Source organism: Podarcis gaigeae (genome assembly GCF_964106915.1).
Source record: "Podarcis gaigeae genome assembly, chromosome: 15".
Classification (NCBI taxonomy): domain Eukaryota; kingdom Metazoa; phylum Chordata; class Lepidosauria; order Squamata; family Lacertidae; genus Podarcis; species Podarcis gaigeae.
Window position 1 is genome coordinate 5,540,544 of NC_139692.1, and position 22,983 is coordinate 5,563,526.

Sequence of the window (22,983 nt, forward strand, 5' to 3'; positions counted from 1 at the left end):
AACATTATTTACAACATCTGAAGGGGCACAAGTTCCCTCCTCTATAATTTAGGCACCACAATACACCAGCTGCCAAGGCATGTAACGATATTCATTAAAATAAGTGCTGTATCCATTCCGCTGCAGTTCAGTTTCCATCAAATACTACATTATTCACCCTGATGTCTGCTTTTCAATGTAAGTTGCATAACTTACATTCATTTCAAAGGCAACACCCTAAACTATTTTTAAATGTGATGAAATATGTATCATTTCTGGGCTTAAAAAACAACATCAAGCATATTCATTTGACTGTTTTCTGTTCCTGACCACAGATGAACAAATGATCTTCAGCAATTTCCACATCCTTTTCTGTTTCCATTGGAATTCTCCGATATCTATAATAATCATTCTGCTATTAGTCATTTCAAACTAAATTGCTTCCTCGGTGGTGGTACCCCAGTTAATAAATTTCATTCCTTTGGAGATCTGATTATCACCCATGTGGTTTGTTTTATCCAGGTGACATCTTAAAATCTGTATTTATATACAGGCCTTTGGCACATAGCTGGGGACAGGCAGAGGAGAATTTTATATCCTAACCAATGGCTGAAAGCTACATTTTTTATTATATATTGGTTTTGACTATTGTTTTATTTCAGTTTTCTATGTTCGATCAATACTAGCCTCCTTTTTTGGAGGAAGGGCGGGATCTAACAAGTAATTTAATTACTTAATTGATAAACTTCAGTTACCACCTAATACAATAAGTCTGAATGCAGTGTAAAAATTGCACGTTTTTTGCATGAGTGTAAAAGCACATTGGGATGCGGGTGGCGCTGTGGTCTAAACCACAGAGCCTCTTGGGCTTGCCAATCGGAAGGTCGGCGGTTCGAATCCCCGTGACGGGGCGACCTCCCATTGCTCGGTCCCTGCTCCTGCCAAACTAGCAGTTCGAAAGCACGTCAAAGTGCAAGTAGATAAATAGGTATCGCTCTGGCGGGAAGGTAAACGGCGTTTCCGTGCGCTGCTCTGGTTTGCCAGAAGCGGCTTAGTCCTGCTGGCCACATGACCTGGAAGCTGTCTGCGGAGAAACACCGGCTCCCTTGGCCTATAGAGTGAGATGAGCACGCAACCCCAGAGTCATCCGCAACTGGTCAGGGGTCCCTTTACCTTTAAATCACATTAGCCAATCTAATGAGGGCTGCATTAGGCCACACCCTTCAGTGAAGAGATACATATGTTACAACCAGGTACCTCTGAAATTCATACTTCAGAATAAATGGTACAATATAGACAATACAGGGCAATTCTCCAAGAGCAAAGAAAGAAAAGATGCTTTAGTCCATTCATCAAAAGGCAGATCGGCTCCAGACACCTTGTATCTTTTCCCCATAGGACCTTACACAAGAGTCAGGTTAACATTTAGTGACATTTCAGAATGATTCAGAGTTACTGTTTTGATGTACAGGACTTTGCTAGGCAGGTGATGTTTAATGCATATCCTCCTAGGCAGGAGGGGAGGGGAGGGAGAACCACACTGATATTGACTAAAATCACATAATACAGGAACAATACAATTACAAGTTCCCTGATCCAGGGAGAGCAAATCCAACATGCAGCTGGGCTCAAGGTTTCCGGATGAGAATTTTGTATTGAAAATATTTGAGGGTGAAGCAAAACCGGAGGTTCATTCCAAGAGCGGAGGGGCTAGTAAAAGTCTCAAAGTGTTTTTTTTTTGGGGGGGGGGACTCAGATCTAGTGTCCAAATGTAGCCTCATGGGCCTCTCCACCTGGCTCTCAGGACTTTTCTCCTCCCAAAGCCACACCTCTTAAATACGTCTGCTTTGTACCTTCCTCCAGTTCTTTTGTCTGACTGGAATTTCTCATTGACTGTAATAATTACTCTGTCTTCCCTGGATGGAGAGTTGTGTATGTAAAAACCTCTGACCTCTGGGTGGTTGGACCATAGACTACTGTTCCTGAGTAGCATGGTGGGTTCCTTCTGCCCTACCCGCTGCTGGTATGTGGGTGCTGGGAAAACTGACCATGAGAGAGGGCAGCCCTTGGTCTGAAGAGCCACAGTGCCAATGGTTCCCAGGGCAGCCACTTATGCATTACCAAAGAGGAACAAAGCAAAGAGGGAACTTGGTATCTGCATATAATGTTTAAGGGCTACTGTATATGTGCAAGCGCAAATTTCGAAATGATGCCTGGAATTTAAACAAAAATGGAATATACCTCACCTCTGAGGGAGCAAGACTGTGGCCTAGGTAATCTGTGTTCCTGCTCAGTCTGCTGCCCACTTGTTAACTGCTGAGGAGCACCTTCAAGGCCCTGCTCTCCCTTCTGATGTTAAATTGATCTTAAAACTGGACTTGTTTCAGATAGCCCTTCACACACAGAACCAGGTTTTGATTGCAAGCAGCACAATATCAGCAAGATTCCCGTTTGCGCTGTGTATATGTGCTGGTGCACAAAGATAGCTTAAGCAGGGGACGGGGCTGAAAACTGAATCAAATCTCATGTATGCAGCAGTCTGGAAAAAAACTAAAAACTAAAACAAGAATAGAAATAGGGGAAGCAGCTATTCAGATGAAGAAAAAATTGTAACCAACCCCTGACCAAGTGATGGCCCAGTATCCTCTGAAACATTGCAAGGGAGCACTGCTCATGACAGCAAGCACTGGCTGCAGACTAAATTTCATCATCTTAACCAGGTTTGCAATAGCTCAGACAGACATTTAGTTTCTCTTTGCCATCACACCAAAGAAACATCGAGGCAATAACTTTAGAAGCAGACTGTATTTATTAAATATAACAAATCAGGGGATCTGCAACAAACCGATTTAAACATATTTAACTAAATCAAATTTATCCAGGCCGGTGATTTGCAGCTAATGGGGAAAATTATATGTCCTGGACATTTTCACAGCCACGTATTGTGGCTCGAGGGCCCGACCCCCGCGAAGTGAAATGAAGACACAAGGACACGTGATATAAGGTTAATGGGCTAGAAAAGGCCACAACTTTATTGATTACAGCAATGAAAAGGTATTGGCTTAGGCATTGGATCGAAACAAGTGGGTTTATTCACCAGGGGTTCATCACCTGTTGATGATAATCCAACTATAGGCTCACCCCTGCTGTCACCGAGGGTCGTGCCATGGCCTCCCGCCAAGCAGGTATCGGACAGAATACCTAGCACTTCGACACACCACCACACATTATTCCAATGCCTACCTACCCACCAATACCACAAAAGTTGTGACGATTGCTACGAGGTAGGCGAAAAAACCAAAAAGCCTATTGCCAAATGGAAAAACTCCTACCAGGCCCCCCGGGCAACCAGGGCGACCAACCTAAGGTCCATAGCAAGGCCAATGACCTAAGCCCTAACTAAAAGGGAGTGGAGGGTGGGTGACTCGTGACGGGACGACGACGAGGAATGAGGCCAGGGAAAGGCTGGCGCTGCAGCAAAAGGCTGCTGAACACGCCCCCACCGCGGCACCTGGTTGGGTGGCCACCGGGGGGGGGGGGCGTGAGACCAGCCAGGTGAGCTGGAGGCAGGGGGCAACGCCCCCTGGTGGGCGGTGCTCAGGCTCCCGCCCACAACCACTCCCCTCTCTTTCAGGGAGGAGAGTCTCTGTGGCCACACGGCAAGGATTAGAAGACATTTCTCTCCCTGCAGCATGCACTTTATGTGTGAATCCGGCAGGCACACCACAAACCTGCCCTGGTGTGCCTGCTAGGCCCCGAAACAAATAATGTTTCTAGTATTCAATTAACAATTCCTTAAAACTTCAGACTAAATGCCAAATGAGTCAAATAATAAACAAACAAATACCACTCCAGCCACAAACAACACTCAACAGTGTGAAGTAGGCTACAAAGAGAAGTCCCAAACCCAAAATCCTACTCAACCGTAAATAAAGTGACTAGCGAAGCACACACTGTAGGGAGGAAGGACAGGTGTCAAACAAAGGAAGAGTGTGGGACAGAGACAGCTTAAGTAGCCTGGTCTCCATCTTTTCCATCATTGGCTAATTGGCATCCTTGCACAACAGCATGCTCCACCCCAGACCTAACCGCCTCTCCTCTTCTTGTAGGCATGGAGTGTGTGGCAAATTCACGCTCCACTCAAGAGGGTATATGACATTCCCACGAAATTAGAATTCCAGAATTCAAATGCACATTTTTAAGAGTCACAAAAGGGCTACCCCTGTGCACATGCTCATAACTGACATTTATTGGCTGGAGGAACATGAGGGTTTGTAGGGTGTGTGCAGCGAGACCACAGCCATGAATTTTCTTCCAGTTCCGGCACAACCGCCATTAGTATGAAAATGAAAATCCCACAATCACTCTCTAAAAGCGGTGACATATGATCAAAGGTGCAGACAATCTGCTACAAATTCACCTTTAAAAACCTTGGCTCAAACAGCAACTATATCACTGGTAAGTGCAGAAAGCCCCTTTGATCGCACATCTTCCCTTTCTGTTGTATTGTGCAAATCATATTGTGCATACTGACTTGATATTCTTTTGAGCCGAGGGAATTCATTTTGCCTAATCAAGTGGAGAAACCATGGTGATGAATGTATGCACAAGGGAGCAAGATAGAAGCAAGCCATTATATTATCTTTAGAATATTAAAGGCTGACCCTGAAGTCAAGGAGAAATATTCATATATGGAATTATCCTGAATCATTTAGTTTTGCTGTCTTTCGTCTTTGCTGTTATTGCAACAAACAAAAGGAAATGGTTCTGAAAATTGACAATAAAAGCACAACTAATCCTCAAGAATGTTTGCTAGTTGAACTAAATGAGGGAACTTGTGGGTTGTATGCACGCTCTCTTAAGGTAATCATGGCTTTGATCTACAGTATGTTGCTTATGTTTATTACAGCAAAAAAATGTGAGGGGAATCATCCAGGTAAACAACACAAGGTCATCCCAAACATGACCCTCAGGTGGCCTATGAAATAACAATAAGGAATAATAATAATAAGAGAGTGCCTCAGCTATAGAATTAATTCCTACCTTATTCACTGCACAATCATCCATGACAATTCCTTTTTGAAACAGGACTTCTCCGGAGAGCTGAGAAGATAATGGCAAGGAAACAATATACAGCTCTATTATTATTCGTTCAAACTCTGCAGTCCATCTAGGTACAAGACATTCACCATCATTTGCAAATATAATATATATTAAACAATCATTTGCCAAGATCATCATTAACAAACACCTCACTAGCAGCTCAGCAGTTTTTGTCTCTAGCAAATAAAAACAATTAGTTCTCCTCCCCACCAAGTGCACAAAATGGGTGGTATTTTACTCAGAGTAGACCATCTGAAATTATTGGAATTTAATCATGCTTGTTAAGTTCAGTGGGTCTACTCTGAGTACCCCTCATTGAGTTCTTTCCCCCTGCTCTTCCAGCAAACCCAGCCATTGCCTTAAATGGGAAACCCAGGTTTGTCTCGCAAGCCATTGAGCAGAGGAAGCCAACAAGTTGCCACCATATGTTGTTGGGTTACAACTCCCATCATTCCTGTTCACTGGCCAGTGTAGGTGGGGCTGATGGGAGCTGAAGTGCCATTTTTACTACTGCATCACAGGAAGACCCAGTGGCCTCAAGTCTTCCTGGGTGCAACATCCACAGTCTATTTGCGTTCCAAGATATAGGAGGATGGTGGTAGATTGTGCTGAGAACTTTTGCAAATAATTTTAAATAGTGTCTCTAATTACCAGGGTTCTTTATTCCTTGCACAATGTAAAAGCAATATTCAATGTGATCGAATTTTTTTATGGTAACTGTAGGTGAAAAAATATGAACTATTAGGCACAGGGATGGGTAAGTATGTCAATTTCTAATCCTTTTCACCTACACTTATTTAAACATATTTTTCTGTTCCATTCCCCTCATTAATCCGAGGTTTTTGTTTTTTTTAAATATACTCTTCCAAATTGTATTTTCTCTCAGAACATGTATTCAAATATGTATTTTGCTATGTTCAAACTGTAAAGAACTATGTTGCAACAATCAAAGAGAAGTGTGAAATCTAGCAGACAGCCAAGTTCTGATCTACGCATTAGATACCATTCAAGTCATTTCATATAGGAATTTGCAAAGATCAAATTCCTTTTTATTTTTTTTTAAGTTTTACAGGAAAAAATGGCATGTGAAATTGGGGGCCAAATTCAACTATTCAGGCCTCTCTACGTACGTAGGGACCATGAGGGTCATCTAGTCCAACCTGGAGTGCAGGAATCTTTTTACACAATGTAATAATAATAATAATATTTTTTTTATTTATTTATACCCCTCCCCAGCCAAGGCCGGGCTCAGGGCGGCTAACAAGCAATAATAAAAACAAGTTGAATGAATACAACTTAAAAACAAGATTAAAATACAACAATTAAAATATTGAAACATTAAAATATTAAAATGCAGCCTCATCACAGGAGAAGAAAGGAAAAAGAAAGAAGAAAGGGGGGGAATCAAATTGGCTCCAAGCCAAAGGCCAGGCGGAACAACTCTGTCTTACAGGCCCTGCGGAAAGAAATCAGATCCTGCAGGGCCAGAGTTGAAAAGGCCCTGGCTCTGGCTGAAGCGCGGGACCACTGGGGTGTTGCTATTTATGGACCTTGAGGCTCTCCGTGGGGCAGACCGGGAGAGGCGGTCCCATAGGTAGGACTCAAATCCATGACTCTGAAATTAAGAGTTTCGAGCTCTACCAACTGAGCGATCCCAGACCCCCACTGATACTTGTATGGCTGGAATACTGTGCATGGTATGGAAGTAAGGTCACATTTCTTGCTCCATCCATTTTTGCCTCTGGTCCTACCCATCACTGGAATGTGGCCCCTGGATGGTTTCCCACAACAAAATGCTGCCTTCGGCCTGGGAAGGAGGAACACTCCCCATCCTTGCCTAAGGAAAAACTGTGGATGCTGGCACAAAGCTAACGGTCATTTATCTTGATGGTCATCACTGCTACTTATGAGAGTGAATCCCATAGTTTAGCTATGCACCGTTTAAAGAAGTACTTTATTTCATTTGTCTTGAATCTTCTCATATGGGATGGCCCTGACTACTACTATTATGTGATGTTCCCCACATGATACATTGTTCTGTACAGTGGTAGCTTGGTTCTCAAACACCTTGGTACTCAAGCAACTTGGAACCCAAACACTGCAAACCCAGAAGTCAGTGTTCAGGTTTGCAAACTTTTTCCAAAAGCCGAAAATGCTTCATTTTGAGTGCCACACTTCAGTTTTGAGTGTTACGCTGAGGTGGGTTTGTCTCTTTTTGTGTGTGACTGTGTAGAACCCAGTTCAGCTACTGATTGATTGATTGTGTGACTGCAGTACTTTGCTTATTGCTTTCATTTTATGGATCAATGGTCTTGTTAGACAGTAAAATTCATGTTAAATTGCTATTTTAGGAGTTGTTCTTAAAAGCCTGGAACAGATTAATCCATTTTGCATTACTTTCTATTGGAAAACGCACCTTGGTTTTGGAATGCTTTGATTTTGGAATGGACTTCCAGAAAGGATTAAGTCTGAGAACCAAGGTACCACTGTACACATTCTATACACCTTTTCTCAAAAAGCGAGGAGCTGTCCCATCTCCTTGAATGTTTGGGTTGCCCTTTCCTGAACTTTTTCCCAACTACCATATTATTTTTTAGGTAAGGCAACCAGAACTCTACACAATATTCCAAGTGTGGTCACATCACAGCATTATGATATATGGAATTTTATTTTTACCCTTTTCCTAATGATCCTTAGTATGGCATTCACCTTTTTCACAGCTGCCATAACTGATTCAACATCTTCAGTAAACCACAAAGTCTCATTCATGGCCTGCCACCTCCAGTTCAGACCCCACAATGGTAGATATGTGTGAACATGGGCCCTCCACACCAGTGGGAGAGAGCTTCATCACTAGCTTGTTTGATTGTTTGATTGCTTATTTAATTTCTGCAGTGCTTATTAAAAATACCTCTAAGTAGTACACAGAAAACTGAAGTAACAACAGGCAACTTAAATAAAATATTAAAAAATACAGTTACATTAAAAAATGTTACATTATCAATAACATTATCAAATGTTACATAAATCAATATCAATATCTTCCAAGTGTGTTGCTGTTGGTTATGGGGACAGAAGAGGAAGTGGAGAGCTTGGAGTGGTGTGGGCAAATGGTGGGAGAACTGAACTGGCTTCAATAGTGTATCCACACTACACTAACTCCTCATCCCTCTCCTGGGAAGTGGCAGGTGACATACTTGCCTGAAATCTAGTATGGCAGCTGTGCCTCACTAGGGAAGCTGCTCCTCTTCCTACCCTACAACATTTTGTTTCAAGTCCCATTGTACTATCTATGCCTGCATTCTGTGCTTTTACAGTGGTACCTCAGGTTAAGAACTTAATTCGTTCTGGAGGTCCGTTCTTAACCTGAAACTGTTCTTAACCTGAGGCACCACTTTAGCTAATGGGGCCTCCCGCTACCGCCATGCCACCGTTGTGCGATTTCTGTTCTCATCCTGAAGCAAAGTTCTTAACTTGAGATACTATTTCTGGGTTAGCGGAATCTGTAACGTGAAGCGTTTGTAACCTGAAGCGATTGTAACCTGAGGTACCACTGTATTTTGTGATGTAGTTTGCGGCTTACTTCATACAGAGCCTTTTGCTTGCATTCACTTGTAGCTCCTGCTTTCTACCTGTAACACACTAAGAGCATAAGATGAGCCTTGTTGGATAAGGCCAACGACCCATCAAGTCCAGCATCCTGTTCTCACAGTGACCAACCGGGTGCCCCCATGAGAAGCCCAAAGCAGGACATGAGAACAGCAGCAGTCTGCCCACCTTTGACTTCCAGCAAATGGTATTCAGAAGTGTTACTGCCTCTGATAGTGGAGGCAGAGGATAGCCATAATGACTAGGGGCCATTGGTAGCCTTTTCTTCCATGAATTTGTCTAATCTACTTCCAAAATCATCCAACTATATCCAGATTGTGTTGGTCCTGCCATTGTCCACTGGCCACCTACATTCTACTACCCCTAGCTCCATCCATTCATGTGCAGGAGTTTCCTTATTTAGAGCAGTGGCGTAGCGTGGGGAGTGCAGGGGGGCCCGGCCGCACCGGGCGCAACATATGGGGGTTAGGGTTAGGGGGCACAAATCCACGGGTTAGGGGGCGCAAATCCACGGGTTAGGGGGCACAAATTACTTGCCTTACCCCGGGTGCTGACAACCCACGCTACGCCACTGATTTAGAGAGCACATTTTAACCAACAACAACCCATCCCTATTTCGCTCCTACTGTATTTGTAAGGCATGTATTTTGCTTCAGAAGTCATGTTTTGACTCATATGCAAATATAATTGATCCATCAATCCTGTGAGGATTCAAATGATGAATCAACTAAGAGGTCCGTAATCAGGTGACAACCCCAGTTCAGATGATGCGCACGTTTCAGCCCTAGCCCATCACCCAGCCAGTCACTACTTTAATAGAGAGCTATGCACCATTAAACAACTTCTCACTTCATCATCAAAACTGTCTCTTAGAGTCTCCCCCTCATGTGCAAGGGAAATAATGTATACATATGCACTATTGCAAAAAAAGGGGGAGGATTCTTTCTTTAATGAAGGAAGGAAGAATGAGCATAAGTGCTAGCAGGGCTTTACCGTATTTTTTGCTCTATAAGACGCACCAGACCACAAGACGCACCTAGTTTTTGGAGGAGGAAAACAAGAAAAAAAATATTCTGAATCTCAGAAGCCAGAACAGCAAGAGGGATCTCTGCGCAGTGAAAGCAGCAATCCCTCTTGCTGTTCTGGTTTCTGGAATAGCTGCGCAGTCTGCATTCGCTCCATAAGACGCACACACATTTCCCCTTACTTTTTAGGAGGGAAAAAGTGAGTCTTATAGAGCAAAAAATATGGTATTTTCAGTCGGAACATGTGGAACATGGTTCTGACACCTCTCAGGTGGTCACCATTGCCATTATAAGAGAACAAGGGAGCTGTTCATGGTGAGTTCTGGCATCTCTTTTTCTGTAAAAAGAGCACTGAGTGCTAGGATCTGAACTAACCTGCCACAGCTCATTAAACCCTATCTTTGGAGAGAGAAAGGAGCAGGGGGATATTTGCTGTTGCAAATGAAATGCCCTGAACATGCCAAGGTTACTTTTTGATGGGAAGTTCTGTACATGTCTAGTTCAAGTTTCAGTCTGCTATGTGCACTCACTAAATCTCATGAGAGGGAGGAGAGTTTGAGGTTTTAATATGCCTTGCCCATAAGGGTTCAGGCTCATTTTGCCCCACAAGATTCCCACCCACCGACCCACCCTCCGTGCTGGGGGCTGATTGGGCTTCTTGGGTCACTAGCTGACACAGTCAGAAATGATTTCCCCCCTCCCAAATTCAATTGGCCCTTGGTTTCGTTTTTGTTTTGTTTTTGCCTTTCCCACAGTGAAATGCTTTGTTGTGCTAGATTCCGTGAGGATTTTGTCACAATTCAGAAATTTTCAGGCCAGAGTAAGATACCATGATTGCTTGGGGGTTTTTGTGGCAGTCCCGGGAAAATAGTAACAGTAGGGCGGTATGCTCCTATGGTGGGGGTTTGGGCGCTTCTGAACCTCCAATGGAGTGTCATTCCATGAGCAAAGGTTGTGTAGAATGAGGAAATGATCCTCACCTTACTGCCATTGCCAATCTGATATTTATTCAGTAAAGCTGTGGCCTGATTTTCACCCAACACCAGTGTCCATCTGAGTTATTTCCACCACCCTCACGAGCAACAAAATGCACCTTCTTGGAGATGCAAGCAAGCACCGACCCACCCACCCACCAATCCATGAAAAAATGTTAACATCTCATTTTACAGTATCATGCCTTTAAAGTCACAGTTTCATTCATCACAGAAATACACTCTCTCTCCAATCATCATCCCACAGTTCATAGGCATTGCGTGTTCTATTTAATTGCAGATATAGCCTCCTTCAACCAATCTGCTTTCTTTTCTTTTTTAGGTTATAAACTAATCTTGCTGATGCAGCCCAGATGATGTATTATGTGTCAGTGGGAGGCATTCTAAAGCAAGCAGGCTATCTACAGCTGATATCAGCAGGCTGCATCTCTTATCTCTAATTAAAACACTCATCCAATTGTAGTCAAAATGCTTCATTCTTAAATTGCAATTGGATTTTAAGTGGGAATTAGAGGGAGGTAGTAGCCAGCACAAAAGGAGCCCGATTGTCAGATGAATCAATGCTTCTCCTGCTATCCCCCCTCACCCATGGAAAACAGTCAGAGAAATATGGGCCTGAGGCTCAGACTACATGAAACACCTAAACACATTTCACACTTGCCTGATGGCCCCTTTAGACATAGAAAAGCCACTTCCAGTCAGCAAGCAAAACTGGAGAAGTAGCAGGGAAGCATTTAACCCTTTGTAAACCTGCCATTTCCCCTCCCCAGTAGCTTTTCCTCCCACACAATTTTATGCATGTTTGTCCTGCTTTTAAAAACTTTGCGATTGAAAAGTTGTGTGGGGGATGCATATGAAGCCATAGCTCAGTGGTGCAGCATCTGCTAGGTATGCAGAGGGTTCTAGGTCCAATCCATGTTATCTCCAGGAAGCTCTGAAAGGGAATTCTAACCTAAGTTACTTGGCATTGTTTATTCTGATGTGTTGGAATTAGAACAGCAGAGATCATTCAGTGTACAACTCAAGGGTTAATTTTGTTACTGTTAAAGTCAACTAGCCAAGAGCAGAACGGGTGGAGGTGTTGCTTAGTAACCAGGCAGAGTTTGCTAAGGTAGCACGGGTGCCATGATTGGGTGTGTAGTTTTGAAGGCAGTTTTCCTCAGTATGTTTTGTAGAATGTATCCCTCCTGTGTACGAGGCCTAAAAAATACAAATCCATTTTTCCTTTCTCCTCAAATGATACACTGTTTTTGTCAGTTTCCTCAGTAAAGTGTTATGAAGACTTCTCTCTGGACCACATCTTCATTATCTAGGTGACAAGATGAACACCTTGCCCTGTCTCTATGACTAAAGCTATAAAATTCCCCTTCTTCTTCAAAATGGTTTGGGGCATTAATCAGGAAAGGGCTGCAACAGCTTTACATGCAGGTTCATTCCAGGTAGGACTGGGAAAGACAGCAAACATTAGTGAGCTAGATTACTTGGTCTAACTTGGTATAAAACAGCTTCCCATTGCCTGCCTCTAACAACAGCCAGCTTCCGAAGTCATCTACAGTTCTTTCTCTCCTTCCTCTGCCCTCTCACAACCTAGACTTTCACCATCAACTGCTATGGAGCAGGAGATCAATGAAAGGACTTTTATTCTGGCCTGGCATTCAGCCATCAGCCTTTTCCCGGGGCCTGCTACAACATATATATTCTCCCCTCCTGTATTCACTCCCCCTTCTCTCTTGTGTCTCAGCTTCACTTAGAATGTAAGCCTTTAGGCTTTAAAGACTTGCCTTTTTATATTGTGTAATGCATTTATTTTAACAGCTAAACAAATAACATTAAAGACACATAAAAACCTTGATGTGGAGAGGAAGGAGTCTGCTTAGCCTTCTACTCAGACATACGCTCCCCCCGCTATTTTTTTCAGTACAGCACAGAAGCTTAAGTGTGTGGTTGTTAATCTTGTGTTGGTGATACATCTGAACACCCGTTCCTGTCCCTACCTGCACCACATAGCAGGACAGACTCTGGCTGATGCTTTACCACATTTTATTTATTTGCTTAGATAATGGATAGACCACTTAACTCTTGGTAAAGGAAAATACCTAAGTGGCTCACAAGTATCGTAAGATGCTACGGATTTAAAAAAATTCAGAAATAGCAAACAAACGCATACACGCACACGCACGCGCACACATACACACACACACACACACACACAATCCATAATTCAGGGATTTTGGAGAATTCTATTTGAAAATGAAACTGGCACTGTTCGTGGTTTCCACTGCAGTTCCATAATGGAAATCAAGCAAGGATATGCATTTGCTATTCATTCACAATTTCCCTTTTTTAAAAAACTCAACCCTATACACAAAACCTTTTTAAAGAACATTGTTTTGACATTTGACACCATCCAAATGAGTGGTGTGGAAATAATTATATAATTAATTACATTAAATTTGAAACTTGCGTTACATAGTTTTTATTGGAAGTAGAACTGAAGTGAAATGGAAACAGAGCTGATTGTGATGAAGACAGGGCAGAATGGAAATCACTTCCTTTTCTCACCCTTCCCATTGATAAAATAAATAAATAAATCCCGAAACCAGCAACTGAACAAACTCTCCTAAACACCAGAAGCGGCCTGGGAAAACAATTCCAGTTTTTAAAGAGACCATAACATTCAACCAGTGACTTCTCCGATTGCACAAACTGGCTCTTGAACCAGTTCACACGGTCCTTTTAGAGGTAATATTGACACCACGAGCTGATTTCTCCCAGATTTTTTGACAAAGCTAACCTATGTTTGAAGTCCTCTGACACAAACTGGATTTGCTGGCTCAATTCATTTGTACTGATGGATAAATGGGCATAATATTGCCATCAGCATGAAATTATTATCGTGAGAGGAGGAGAAGGGAATGGAAACATTTCCTTCCACTCATTTGGAAGAGCAGTATTCTGGAGAGCAAAAAAGCTTGATTCTACTCTAATACCAACTAGAAAAGCCATACATACAGGAGTGTGCATATAATTTGGATGATTCACAAATGAAGGTCTGAATTGAGGCCACTTCAGACAGGTTTGGACTAGTATGTGCTTAAGCTGCATCTCTCTGAATTGCTCCAAACTGAAATGGGGATTTCTGAAGTGCTTTAGGCTGATCTGTATGTTCTAAAAACAAAATACTGCTGACAGTGTTTCTCCCCAAGCTTGGGGAGAGTAGGGAGGGATAACTCTTTTGTGATTGACAGGTTTGACTTCTAATTAGAATGAATTGTTTTTTCCAGGGATCTCCAATCACAGCACTTTGTGGAAGGGGTGTTGAAGTAATGTATCACCATCAGGAGAGCAGGCCTTCCATCAGCCAAAAAGAGATTCACTGACAGCGAGAGTTGACAAACCTTGCTCAACTTTGTCAATGTCCTTATTTAGGTCAAGAAGATCCTACTTTAAAGATAGCCTGGATGGTACTATTTAGAGAGACTTTGTCCTTCTGATGAGCACATTTTCATCATGCAATTTCCCTCTCTACTCCTTAGAGAGGAAGAATTGTTGTCATCTGCTTAATTAATAATGGAACATTTGAAAAAGAGCAACCAATTTTTATGGCTAAAAAAACCACACCCTAAATGACACAGCCTAATTACTCTGTTCTTGTTAAGCAAGTCACTTTTATTAGGTTATCTTACAGTATTAGCAGTACACTTTTGCTCAATCCCAAAACTCTCTCAAATCACAGTGCTACTTTGATATATGCCACCTCAAAATGCATTATTTAAAATAGGGATGCACTGCAACTCCCACCAAGAAGATCCAATGGATTATTGTAACTCGAGTCCATTGGTTCAGGTGAAGCAGAAAGGAAGATTGCTCTATCTTCCATGTGACAGTTCTTTAGACATTTGAAGATGGCTATCATATCACCTCTGAGTCTTCTCTACTCCAGGTTAAACATACCCATCTCCCTCAATCATTACTTGTAAGGCTTGATTCCAGAATCTTTATCATCTTAATCACAACTCACATACAGTACCTGTACACATGGCTACAACCCAGAGGAAGTGGGAATAGACAAATTCTACTCTGACATTAACTTTTCTGGTATCTGGCAATATCACGGCCTCGGTCCTGTATACCTGAAGGAGCGTCTCCACCCCCATCGTTCTGCCCGGACACTGAGATCCAGTGCCGAGGGCCTTCTGGCGGTTCCCTCATTGCGAGAAGTGAGGTTACAGGGAACCAGACAGAGGGTCTTCTCGGTAGTGGCGCCTATCCTTATTTCCCTTCAGATGTGAAGGAAATAAGCAGCTATCCTATCTTTAAAAGACATCTGAAGGTAGCCCTGTTCAGGGACATTCTTAATATTTAACACTGTACTGTTTTTAACGATTGGGAGCCGCCCAGAGTGGCTGGAGAAACTCAGCCAGATGGGCAGGGTATAAATAATAAATTATTATTATTATTATTATTATTATTATTATTATTATTATTATTAAAGCTAATGCAAAAAGTTCATTTATACAGAGGGATATCAAGACAAGGCGCCTTTAATTAAGGCTGGTTTGACTCTATTAGATACATAAATGAGGGACCAGAGGCCCCAAATACACTAGCAAGGTATGAAAGTTGGTAGAACTCCTTTTATCCTTGCTTTGTTCATACAGTTGTTAGCCCTTACAGTGCCATAGGCCATTTTAATTGATTTTGCTGCAAGAGAAGAAACATAGCTACCACTCTGGAAATAATAAAAACAATAACTTTTCAGACCTTAAAGTTGCAGGATTCTGTTTGAAGTACAGATGCAAAAAAAGAAACATACACAAATGTTTAAAGCCATAAACCATTTCTTGGAGTTTGTAAAAATCTGAACAGATTATTAACAATGCAGTTTAGTAGGGCTTCCATCTTCTTCTGGTACCTCCAGGGAAGAAAGTGGGGAGGGGATAACCTGAGCAAATGCAAACTGTCAAGTCATATATATGATGCCTAAAATCTCAATCGAGCACTTTGAAAGCTTGTCAGGAAAATTAATTACCCTCGTGATTTAAAGAGTGCATTTTTGTCCCCAGTGACAAAAGCAGCATTTAACTATTGAGAGTGTGTCCTGGTCGACACAAGACATCTCATTCAATACATAATGCTGCCCAGTGCTTTTTTTCTGAGGGTACACAGGGGTATGCATACCTCTAAACATTTTGTGAATCTAAGTTTGGCCTCATTGAGGGGCAGTATTTCAATATGAATGGGAAAATGAGAGTACCCCTAAACATTTTTTTTTTAAGAAAAAAAAGCACTGATGCTGCCATTGGAATTAACACACTGGATAGAAAATGGATTCCACAGCTCCCACAAATACCTGTTTCTTGGATCTGTCTTCTCCTAGGTTAACTGATGTGACCTCATTTAACTCTCCAGGATCGAGGACACCAGAAATATTCTGTGGAGATGTTAATACATGGAGTCTGCACATGGGAAGAACATGATGGTGTCCTTAATTTATCACAAGGCCAAGTCCCTCCTCCATTATTATTTTTGAAGTTGGAGCAGGGAGGTGAGGAAATTTATAAGAGGATTGAGATAATTTCTACAGCTTCTGCTCTCCCTGGGATGACATATTGCACTCAACACTCTAGAACGAAGAAGTGAGATGGGTCTTGTAGTGTGGTTGATTTTAGACAGAGATAGCCTGACCATGGTGCTTTTTGTATTTGTAAGCTCAAGGCGTAGTTATTACAATGTGCTGTATGTGGGACCTGACCTGGAAGCTCTAGCTGCTCTGAATGCACTTAAGGCCTGGTCTTAAAAGCATATGCTACCAGATCAGCTTACAGTATTTAGGACTTAGATTTCACCAGACAAAATCTTGGAGCACCCATTGTTTGGTTACTTCCCAAATAAAGGAGGCAAGCAAACTGGCAATTCTCCGTTTATTTCATGCACAGGTGAAATCTGCATCAAAACTCTTATATGCTGTCAACGTTTGGTACAAGGGCTCTTTTCCAAAGCTTGATGCATTTCAATCAAAGCTGATAGGTCCTTACTTCAGGTCCTTAACTCAATACTTCTGTTGGAAACTGGTGAATGCCCACTTTCAATTAAGGCCTGGTGGAGTGCCTTGGGTCTGGTGTATGGCCTTGGGAATGGTGTACTCATGTGATAAATGTGGAGTACATCAGCTCCTGGTCAAAAACCATGGCACATAAGGCCTCTTTCACCATCTTTTCATATCCACCTGGGGTATGATACTGCCCTCAAAACTGTGAAAGAGGTTTTGGGATATTGCCTTTAGTGATTTATGATCTTGCTCACATGTGACCTGTGGCCCATCTGTGTCTGGAATCCGATACCTAGAAGGTTGGGTTTTTTTGGTTATCTCCCTACCTTAAGAATTTGACCATACCTAACTACCGCCGTCTGTTTCCTAAAGCCAGATTAAATGTTTTCCTTTATGAAGTGCTGCGGGGGAAATTTGCTGGTGTCCCATACCAAGATAGGCTGTGCCCATGTTGAAGGTATGGAACACATTTTATTGCATTGTAGTCTGTATAAACAGGTTAGACAGCATCTAATCAATCCAATACTAACAGAACAACCTAGAATTGCTGACTCATTTTATGCCAGGTTCTCCTGGAGGATAAGTTTGATACTGTTACATTGGCTGTAGCAAAATTCCTCTCCGTGGCAGTAAAAATCAGAAATCAGTATGTACAGGCTAAAGCTCCTCTGTTGGCTAGCATGGCCTATTTTACACCTTAATAACTGTTGGTATTTACTATTATTGTACTGTGTATTGTTGTACTGTGTATTCAAGGGACGCAGGTGGCGCTGTGGGTTAAACCACAGAGCCTAGGACTTGCTGATCAGAAGGTCGGCGGTTCGAATCCCTGTGATGGGATGAGCTCTCGTTTCTTGGTCCCTGCTCCTGCCAACCTAGCAGTTCGAAAGCATGTCAAAGTGCAAGTAGATAAATAGGTACTGCTCTGGCAGGAAGGTAAACGGCGTTTCCGTGTGCTGCTCTGGTTCACCAGAAGCAGCTTAGTCATGCTGGCCACATGACCCGGAAGCTGTACACCGGCTCTCTCGGCCAATAAAGCAAGATGAGTGCTGCAACCCCAGAGTAAGTCACGACTGGACCTAATGGTCAGGGGTCCCTTTACCTTTACTGTGTATTTGGGGTCCATGGACCACAATAAAGCTGTGTGTCTGTTAGGAATGGCCAATGGTTAAGGGTGATGAAAGATGTGGTCCCCCAAATGTTGAAGTATTACAAGTTCCCTGTCATATTCATATGTTCTCTCTCTCTCTCTCTCTCTCTCTCACACACACACACACACACACACAAAGACACACACAGAGATATGGGCAGGGGGAGAAATCTCATAGCAAACAGCAAAAACCATAAGGAAACTCCAACAGAGATAGAATCCGGCGCTGTGTCTAAAGAAAACTAATGAATATAGAAGTAAAAGGCTAAATAGTGATGCTCTTGGCGAATAGATTTCCAGGTATTTAATTCTGTTCTCAGTTGTAATTCATTTAGCTGAACTATGCCAGGTGAGCTGTAGACATTGTTCTCACTGGCAAGTATTACAGCTAATAAGTAATTACTTGTCTTTCAAAAGCTCTTCACAACGCTCATCTGGGTTAAAGCGTATGCAAGTCATTCAAGGTTTAGGAGAGCTTTTAAATAGGTTTTTTTTAAATAAAAAAATATATAATTCTCTCCCACCCCCCAAAAATGTTTCATGCTGGTTTACAGTATTTTTTTTTAAAAAAAATAGGCATAAAACAGCTCTTACTTAGATAAGACAATCTTCAGCTGTGAAAAATAATGAGTGTGGGGATCTGGCTAATTTTATTACAGAAAGGAGATTGATTTCTTGTCAGTACATTACTTTAGACATGAAAATTACCTCTCCTTTATTTAACCTGAGATTGCTAACCTGACCAGTTTAAAACTGCCCTCTTTTTAAAACTCAGTTATAAAACCAATCAATATGAAGAAATGGTCATGTAATTTAATGACATCTTATGAAAATAGGCAAAGGTTTAACCCACGTAGCTAGAACGATTTCTGGACACAATTACTGAGAATGTGGTTTGCTATATAGAACAAGGCTCATAGATCTTCAGAATCACTGAGCCAGGTCGTATTAATATACAAGGCAATATACCTCTGGTATGGCCCAGTACAGGATCCAGGGATCACATTACAAGTGAGGTTAAAGGATGAAGTAGGGGTAAATGGATTTGTCAATTTCAGTTATTTCAGTTTCTTATTTTCCCCAAATGTAAATTCAACTATCCACATCACTCTTGTATGCACCTAATGTTTCATTTCAGCACTGTTACTTACCTGTGATACCTGTACTAAAAAAAATTCCACAAACATGCTTACTACAACTACTACTAACAACAACCATCATCATCATGAGTATTTAAGTGGGGATTTCGCCTAATAAACCTATTTCCATATACAGTTTTGATTTAGGCACATATTTTCATAAGCAATTAACCCTAATATGTTGCACTAGTGGAAAGTACTCCGTATTGCCCAGAAATTCTCAGAAACAAAAAACAAAAAACCCTGAAATTTATAAATGGATATTGTAACTTGTTAGTTCCTAGGGTTGTGCATACTCTCCCTGACTCAAGGAACACCTGACTCTAATCCTGTCCTACATAAATTCAGTGGTTGGGACTAATGCATAGTTGTTGTTTTTATATAAAACAAAACAAAACACTGTACACTTGGAAGACAGTGGGAAGGAGATGCTGTGTCCTTCTTGTCCTCTTGTCCACTCTATGTACAAAGGACAGAAGGATTCAAGACCTGCTGATTGCTTCACTAGCACCCTTCCTGTAACCAACAGCACTGCACTTTAGGTGGACAGCTCCTGCACTGCGTCTGCATTGGGGGCTTGGCTAATGTGCTACGTCTACTCACACTGGCCACCCCAGCTGTTTAGCCCTCCTAATTGTTCTCCTGGCTATTGGAGACAGCAGTGGGGCAGCACAGTGAATCAGGTTCTTCCAGGCTCCTGGCCCCCTCTGTGCTGGAGGGCTGTGTGATATCTTCTTCCTTCTACTCCTCATCTCTCAGCCCCTCTGGCACCTCTTTATGTCCTACTGGGGTGCTGAGGTCTTCTGACCCAAGCCTTGAGGACCTCCAGTGGCTGCTGGTACCCTCCTCCAGGTCATCTTCATCCTGCCAGTCCTAGCACACCACCATTCCACAACAGGCAGTTAGGTACAGTTCAGTCCATCATCTTGATTCAAAATGGCATAGGATATAAACCAAAATCGATTTCCCCATCCCAGGAACCATTGTACCAAAATGGGTGATGATAATGCCACAGACATCCCAATCCATGCAGTTTGGAACATTTTGGTCCACCATCTTGATTCTAAATGGTATCTAATGGTTTACAGAGATAGACCAAACCCAACTTCTCAGTCTTGAAAACCATTGTGCCAAATTTCACAACATCTTCAGAGGTGTCCCAATCATTTCACAACATCTTCAGAGGTGTTTCAATCGTTGCACTTTGGAACACTTCAATTCATACAATTCACACTTTGGAATAGCCACCCCTAAGTGCAAATGAGGTCATGCACTGGAGAAGGTTGAGTTCTATAAGCTGTATGCTGGTCCTGTTATGTCTAAGGTGACCTTTCAGTGGGACATCACTGTTCAGGCAAAGTCTGGGATATACCCAGATCTGGCCAACTACATTTAGCAGGTGCAACTACACTTTTGTGATGGATGAGTAGTGAATGCATAATGCTTCCTGTGTTATCACAACTAGTCCAGTGCTGCCTGCTGAGCTTACAAGCCTCCTGGTGTTTAAATTTGACTGCTTTTAATGGGTTTCTCACCATCGAAGAGCTCCACTTTCAAAAGTGACACCTAAGGCTGTACAATTTGGGACCTGTCAGATAGAAGTCTTCCCAGTTATCCTTTAATCACTGCAAAGCTTTCTGAAATAACAAGAGTAAACAGAAGGGAGGCTGGGGGCTTTCAAGCTGCTTCATATCCCTGAAACCAGCTTATACCAGGAAGAAGCGGGTCTTGGATAAACCCCTTTAATACTGGGTGTTTGCCAATGTATAAGGCTGAGACTATAGGACAGCATTTTGAACAATCATCAGAATCAAGAGAGACCCTTGTGATGATTTTTCAAGCATCCTTGTAAAAGATCTGCACAGAAATGTGTATTAAACCTGCACTTTATTCCATTACTTTTCTGGAAGTGTGGAAATTATCAGGTAAGGAAACAGTGAAAGTGGAATGAAGTGCTTTCTGAATACAGACATTACTAGAAGCAAATAGAGGGAGCAGGAGGTGTTCTGGAACTTTTTGCTGATTTTTGACTTTGATTGCTTGTTTCCAAAAGTTTGAACTATTACGCCGCTTCTAATTGCAAACTTTTGTCAATCTGTAGCCTGGCTCCTTGCAACATCATGCATGTGACGTCAGGACTTCACATCAGGCTCCCACAATCTTTTTCAGAAGTTGGTACCTCTGTATGTAGCAGAAAGAAAGTCAGACAACCCCTGTACTGTTGTGATCAATATAGGGTCACTGAGTGTTTGTAACACATGCTGGAAGTGCCAGAAACAATGCAGAAACCTCTTTCACATGTGGTAAAATAGTAGTAAAACACAGAAGTATTGGGTGGAGAAGGACAGATTGAAAAAATACAGGGTATCCAGCCAGAACTGGTTTCCTTCAAACTAAATGGAAGAGGTGGTAAAATCAGAACATAAAGAGGCGGTTTCTTATGAGGTGGTTCCAGCTAATTTTTCCCCCTTTTTTGCAACATGCTGGAGTTTAAATTCCCCATGGACACACCCCCATTGGCACCGAATGGTTGGCAAGGCGCCTCCTTGACTACGGCTCCACCTAGTGCCAATGGGGCAGGGAGTGCGCCAGTCTCCAGCCCTCAGACGGGTCACTCAGGACCGGGGCCCAGCCACAACATTGCCCACCAAATAAGATAAGCGGACCTATTAAAGAATGGGTAGGAAAACATGGAATTTGCTGCAATGGCTGAATTAACTTACTATATCACATGCAAAGAACAATAGCAGAGGTATGATAGCTTTGCAGCAATGTGGAATAATTTTATTGAATGCAGTAAAAAATCTGTTACCAAAAATAACTTATTAGTTCATTATTTTCTAAATACAAATATGATGCTTTGAATATACATATGGAAGATCTATTTTCAAACTCAGTATAAACTAGTGATATTTATTTCTTAATAGCTAATAGGTCTCTACCTGGACAGGGAAAATATCATTCTATCTGTTATGTTTACATTTTGGAAGAGTAATAAATATAATAATAGATAAAGCTTTTGAACTATTCCTCCACCTCTAATTATAACTTTTTGTCAAGCTGTAGAAAAAAACTAGAGAGACAATTCCGATACTTGTGTAAAGCAGATCATTACAAGATAGTCAGTGAATGTAACCCTAACATTTACAAAAAGGTGGAATTGATGTATGTTGACAGGTACACTCTGTTGCACATCTGTGTACGCATATACAACACCACATGATGATCACTCACTTTCTGTTCTGCTGGTTATAATGCCAGTTGCCTCAGAGTTCACATCCCAGCACACTACAAAATGGACCTCAAACCTCTAAAACTGTTAAACCTCACTTCTAAAAGAGTATCAGGTTCACAAATGTTTGTGATTCAAAGCAAGCCTTAGACTCAAAAAGAGGGAGAGAGGAATACATTTGACACATCAAACCATCTCCATCACCCCACAAGACTGCAATGAATTAAAAACAGTTATCTGCAACGACCAAGCATTGCTCAATTTGTAAACTGCTTACCAAATTTCTAAAGATGATTTTTTCATTATGCCAACGTCCCTCCACCCCGCTCCTGTGGTTTCCCTCTCTCCTAGTGATATTATTGTCAGAGTATGTCATCAACGCCACTTCAAATCTGTCAGATATAATCTTCTAATCTGCCAACTTTTCACAAGGCAGAGATGAGATCATGCACAGACTGACAAGACATGCAAAAAAGTCTATGCCATCGCAAAGCCTGTTAAAAGTTTTAAGTTACCCCTATTGTGTGAATCCTGTCAAACGTGGCCCTGCAATTTTTATAATGACAGCTCCTGTCAGTTTAAAAGGGTAAATTATTCAGTTCAACAGAGAATGTTGACAGTAACTGTAAAAGGGGCCTTAGCAATTAAAAAAAGTTAGAGAAAGAGATTGCGGGGGGGGGGGGGTGATCCAGGTATTGTGAA

The 22,983-nt window shown here is 42.0% G+C and overlaps 1 protein-coding gene across 4 annotated transcripts in view; it reads right to left on the minus strand.

The window, feature by feature from the left end:
- LRRTM4 (leucine rich repeat transmembrane neuronal 4) overlaps positions 1-22,983 on the minus strand; it is a 417,932-nt gene that overhangs the window by 190,812 nt on the left and 204,137 nt on the right. For 2 of the 4 annotated variants that reach the window (XR_014558132.1, XM_083713600.1), the window contains exon 3: positions 5,023-5,082. The exons of the other annotated variants lie outside the window; for them this stretch is intronic. Coding sequence is in view for 1 of the 2 variants with exons in the window: in XM_083713600.1 (XP_083569726.1) it covers positions 5,023-5,082 (60 nt within the window). In the remaining variant the exon portion in view is untranslated. The remainder of the gene's footprint in view (positions 1-5,022; positions 5,083-22,983) is intronic. 4 annotated transcript variants of the gene reach the window in all.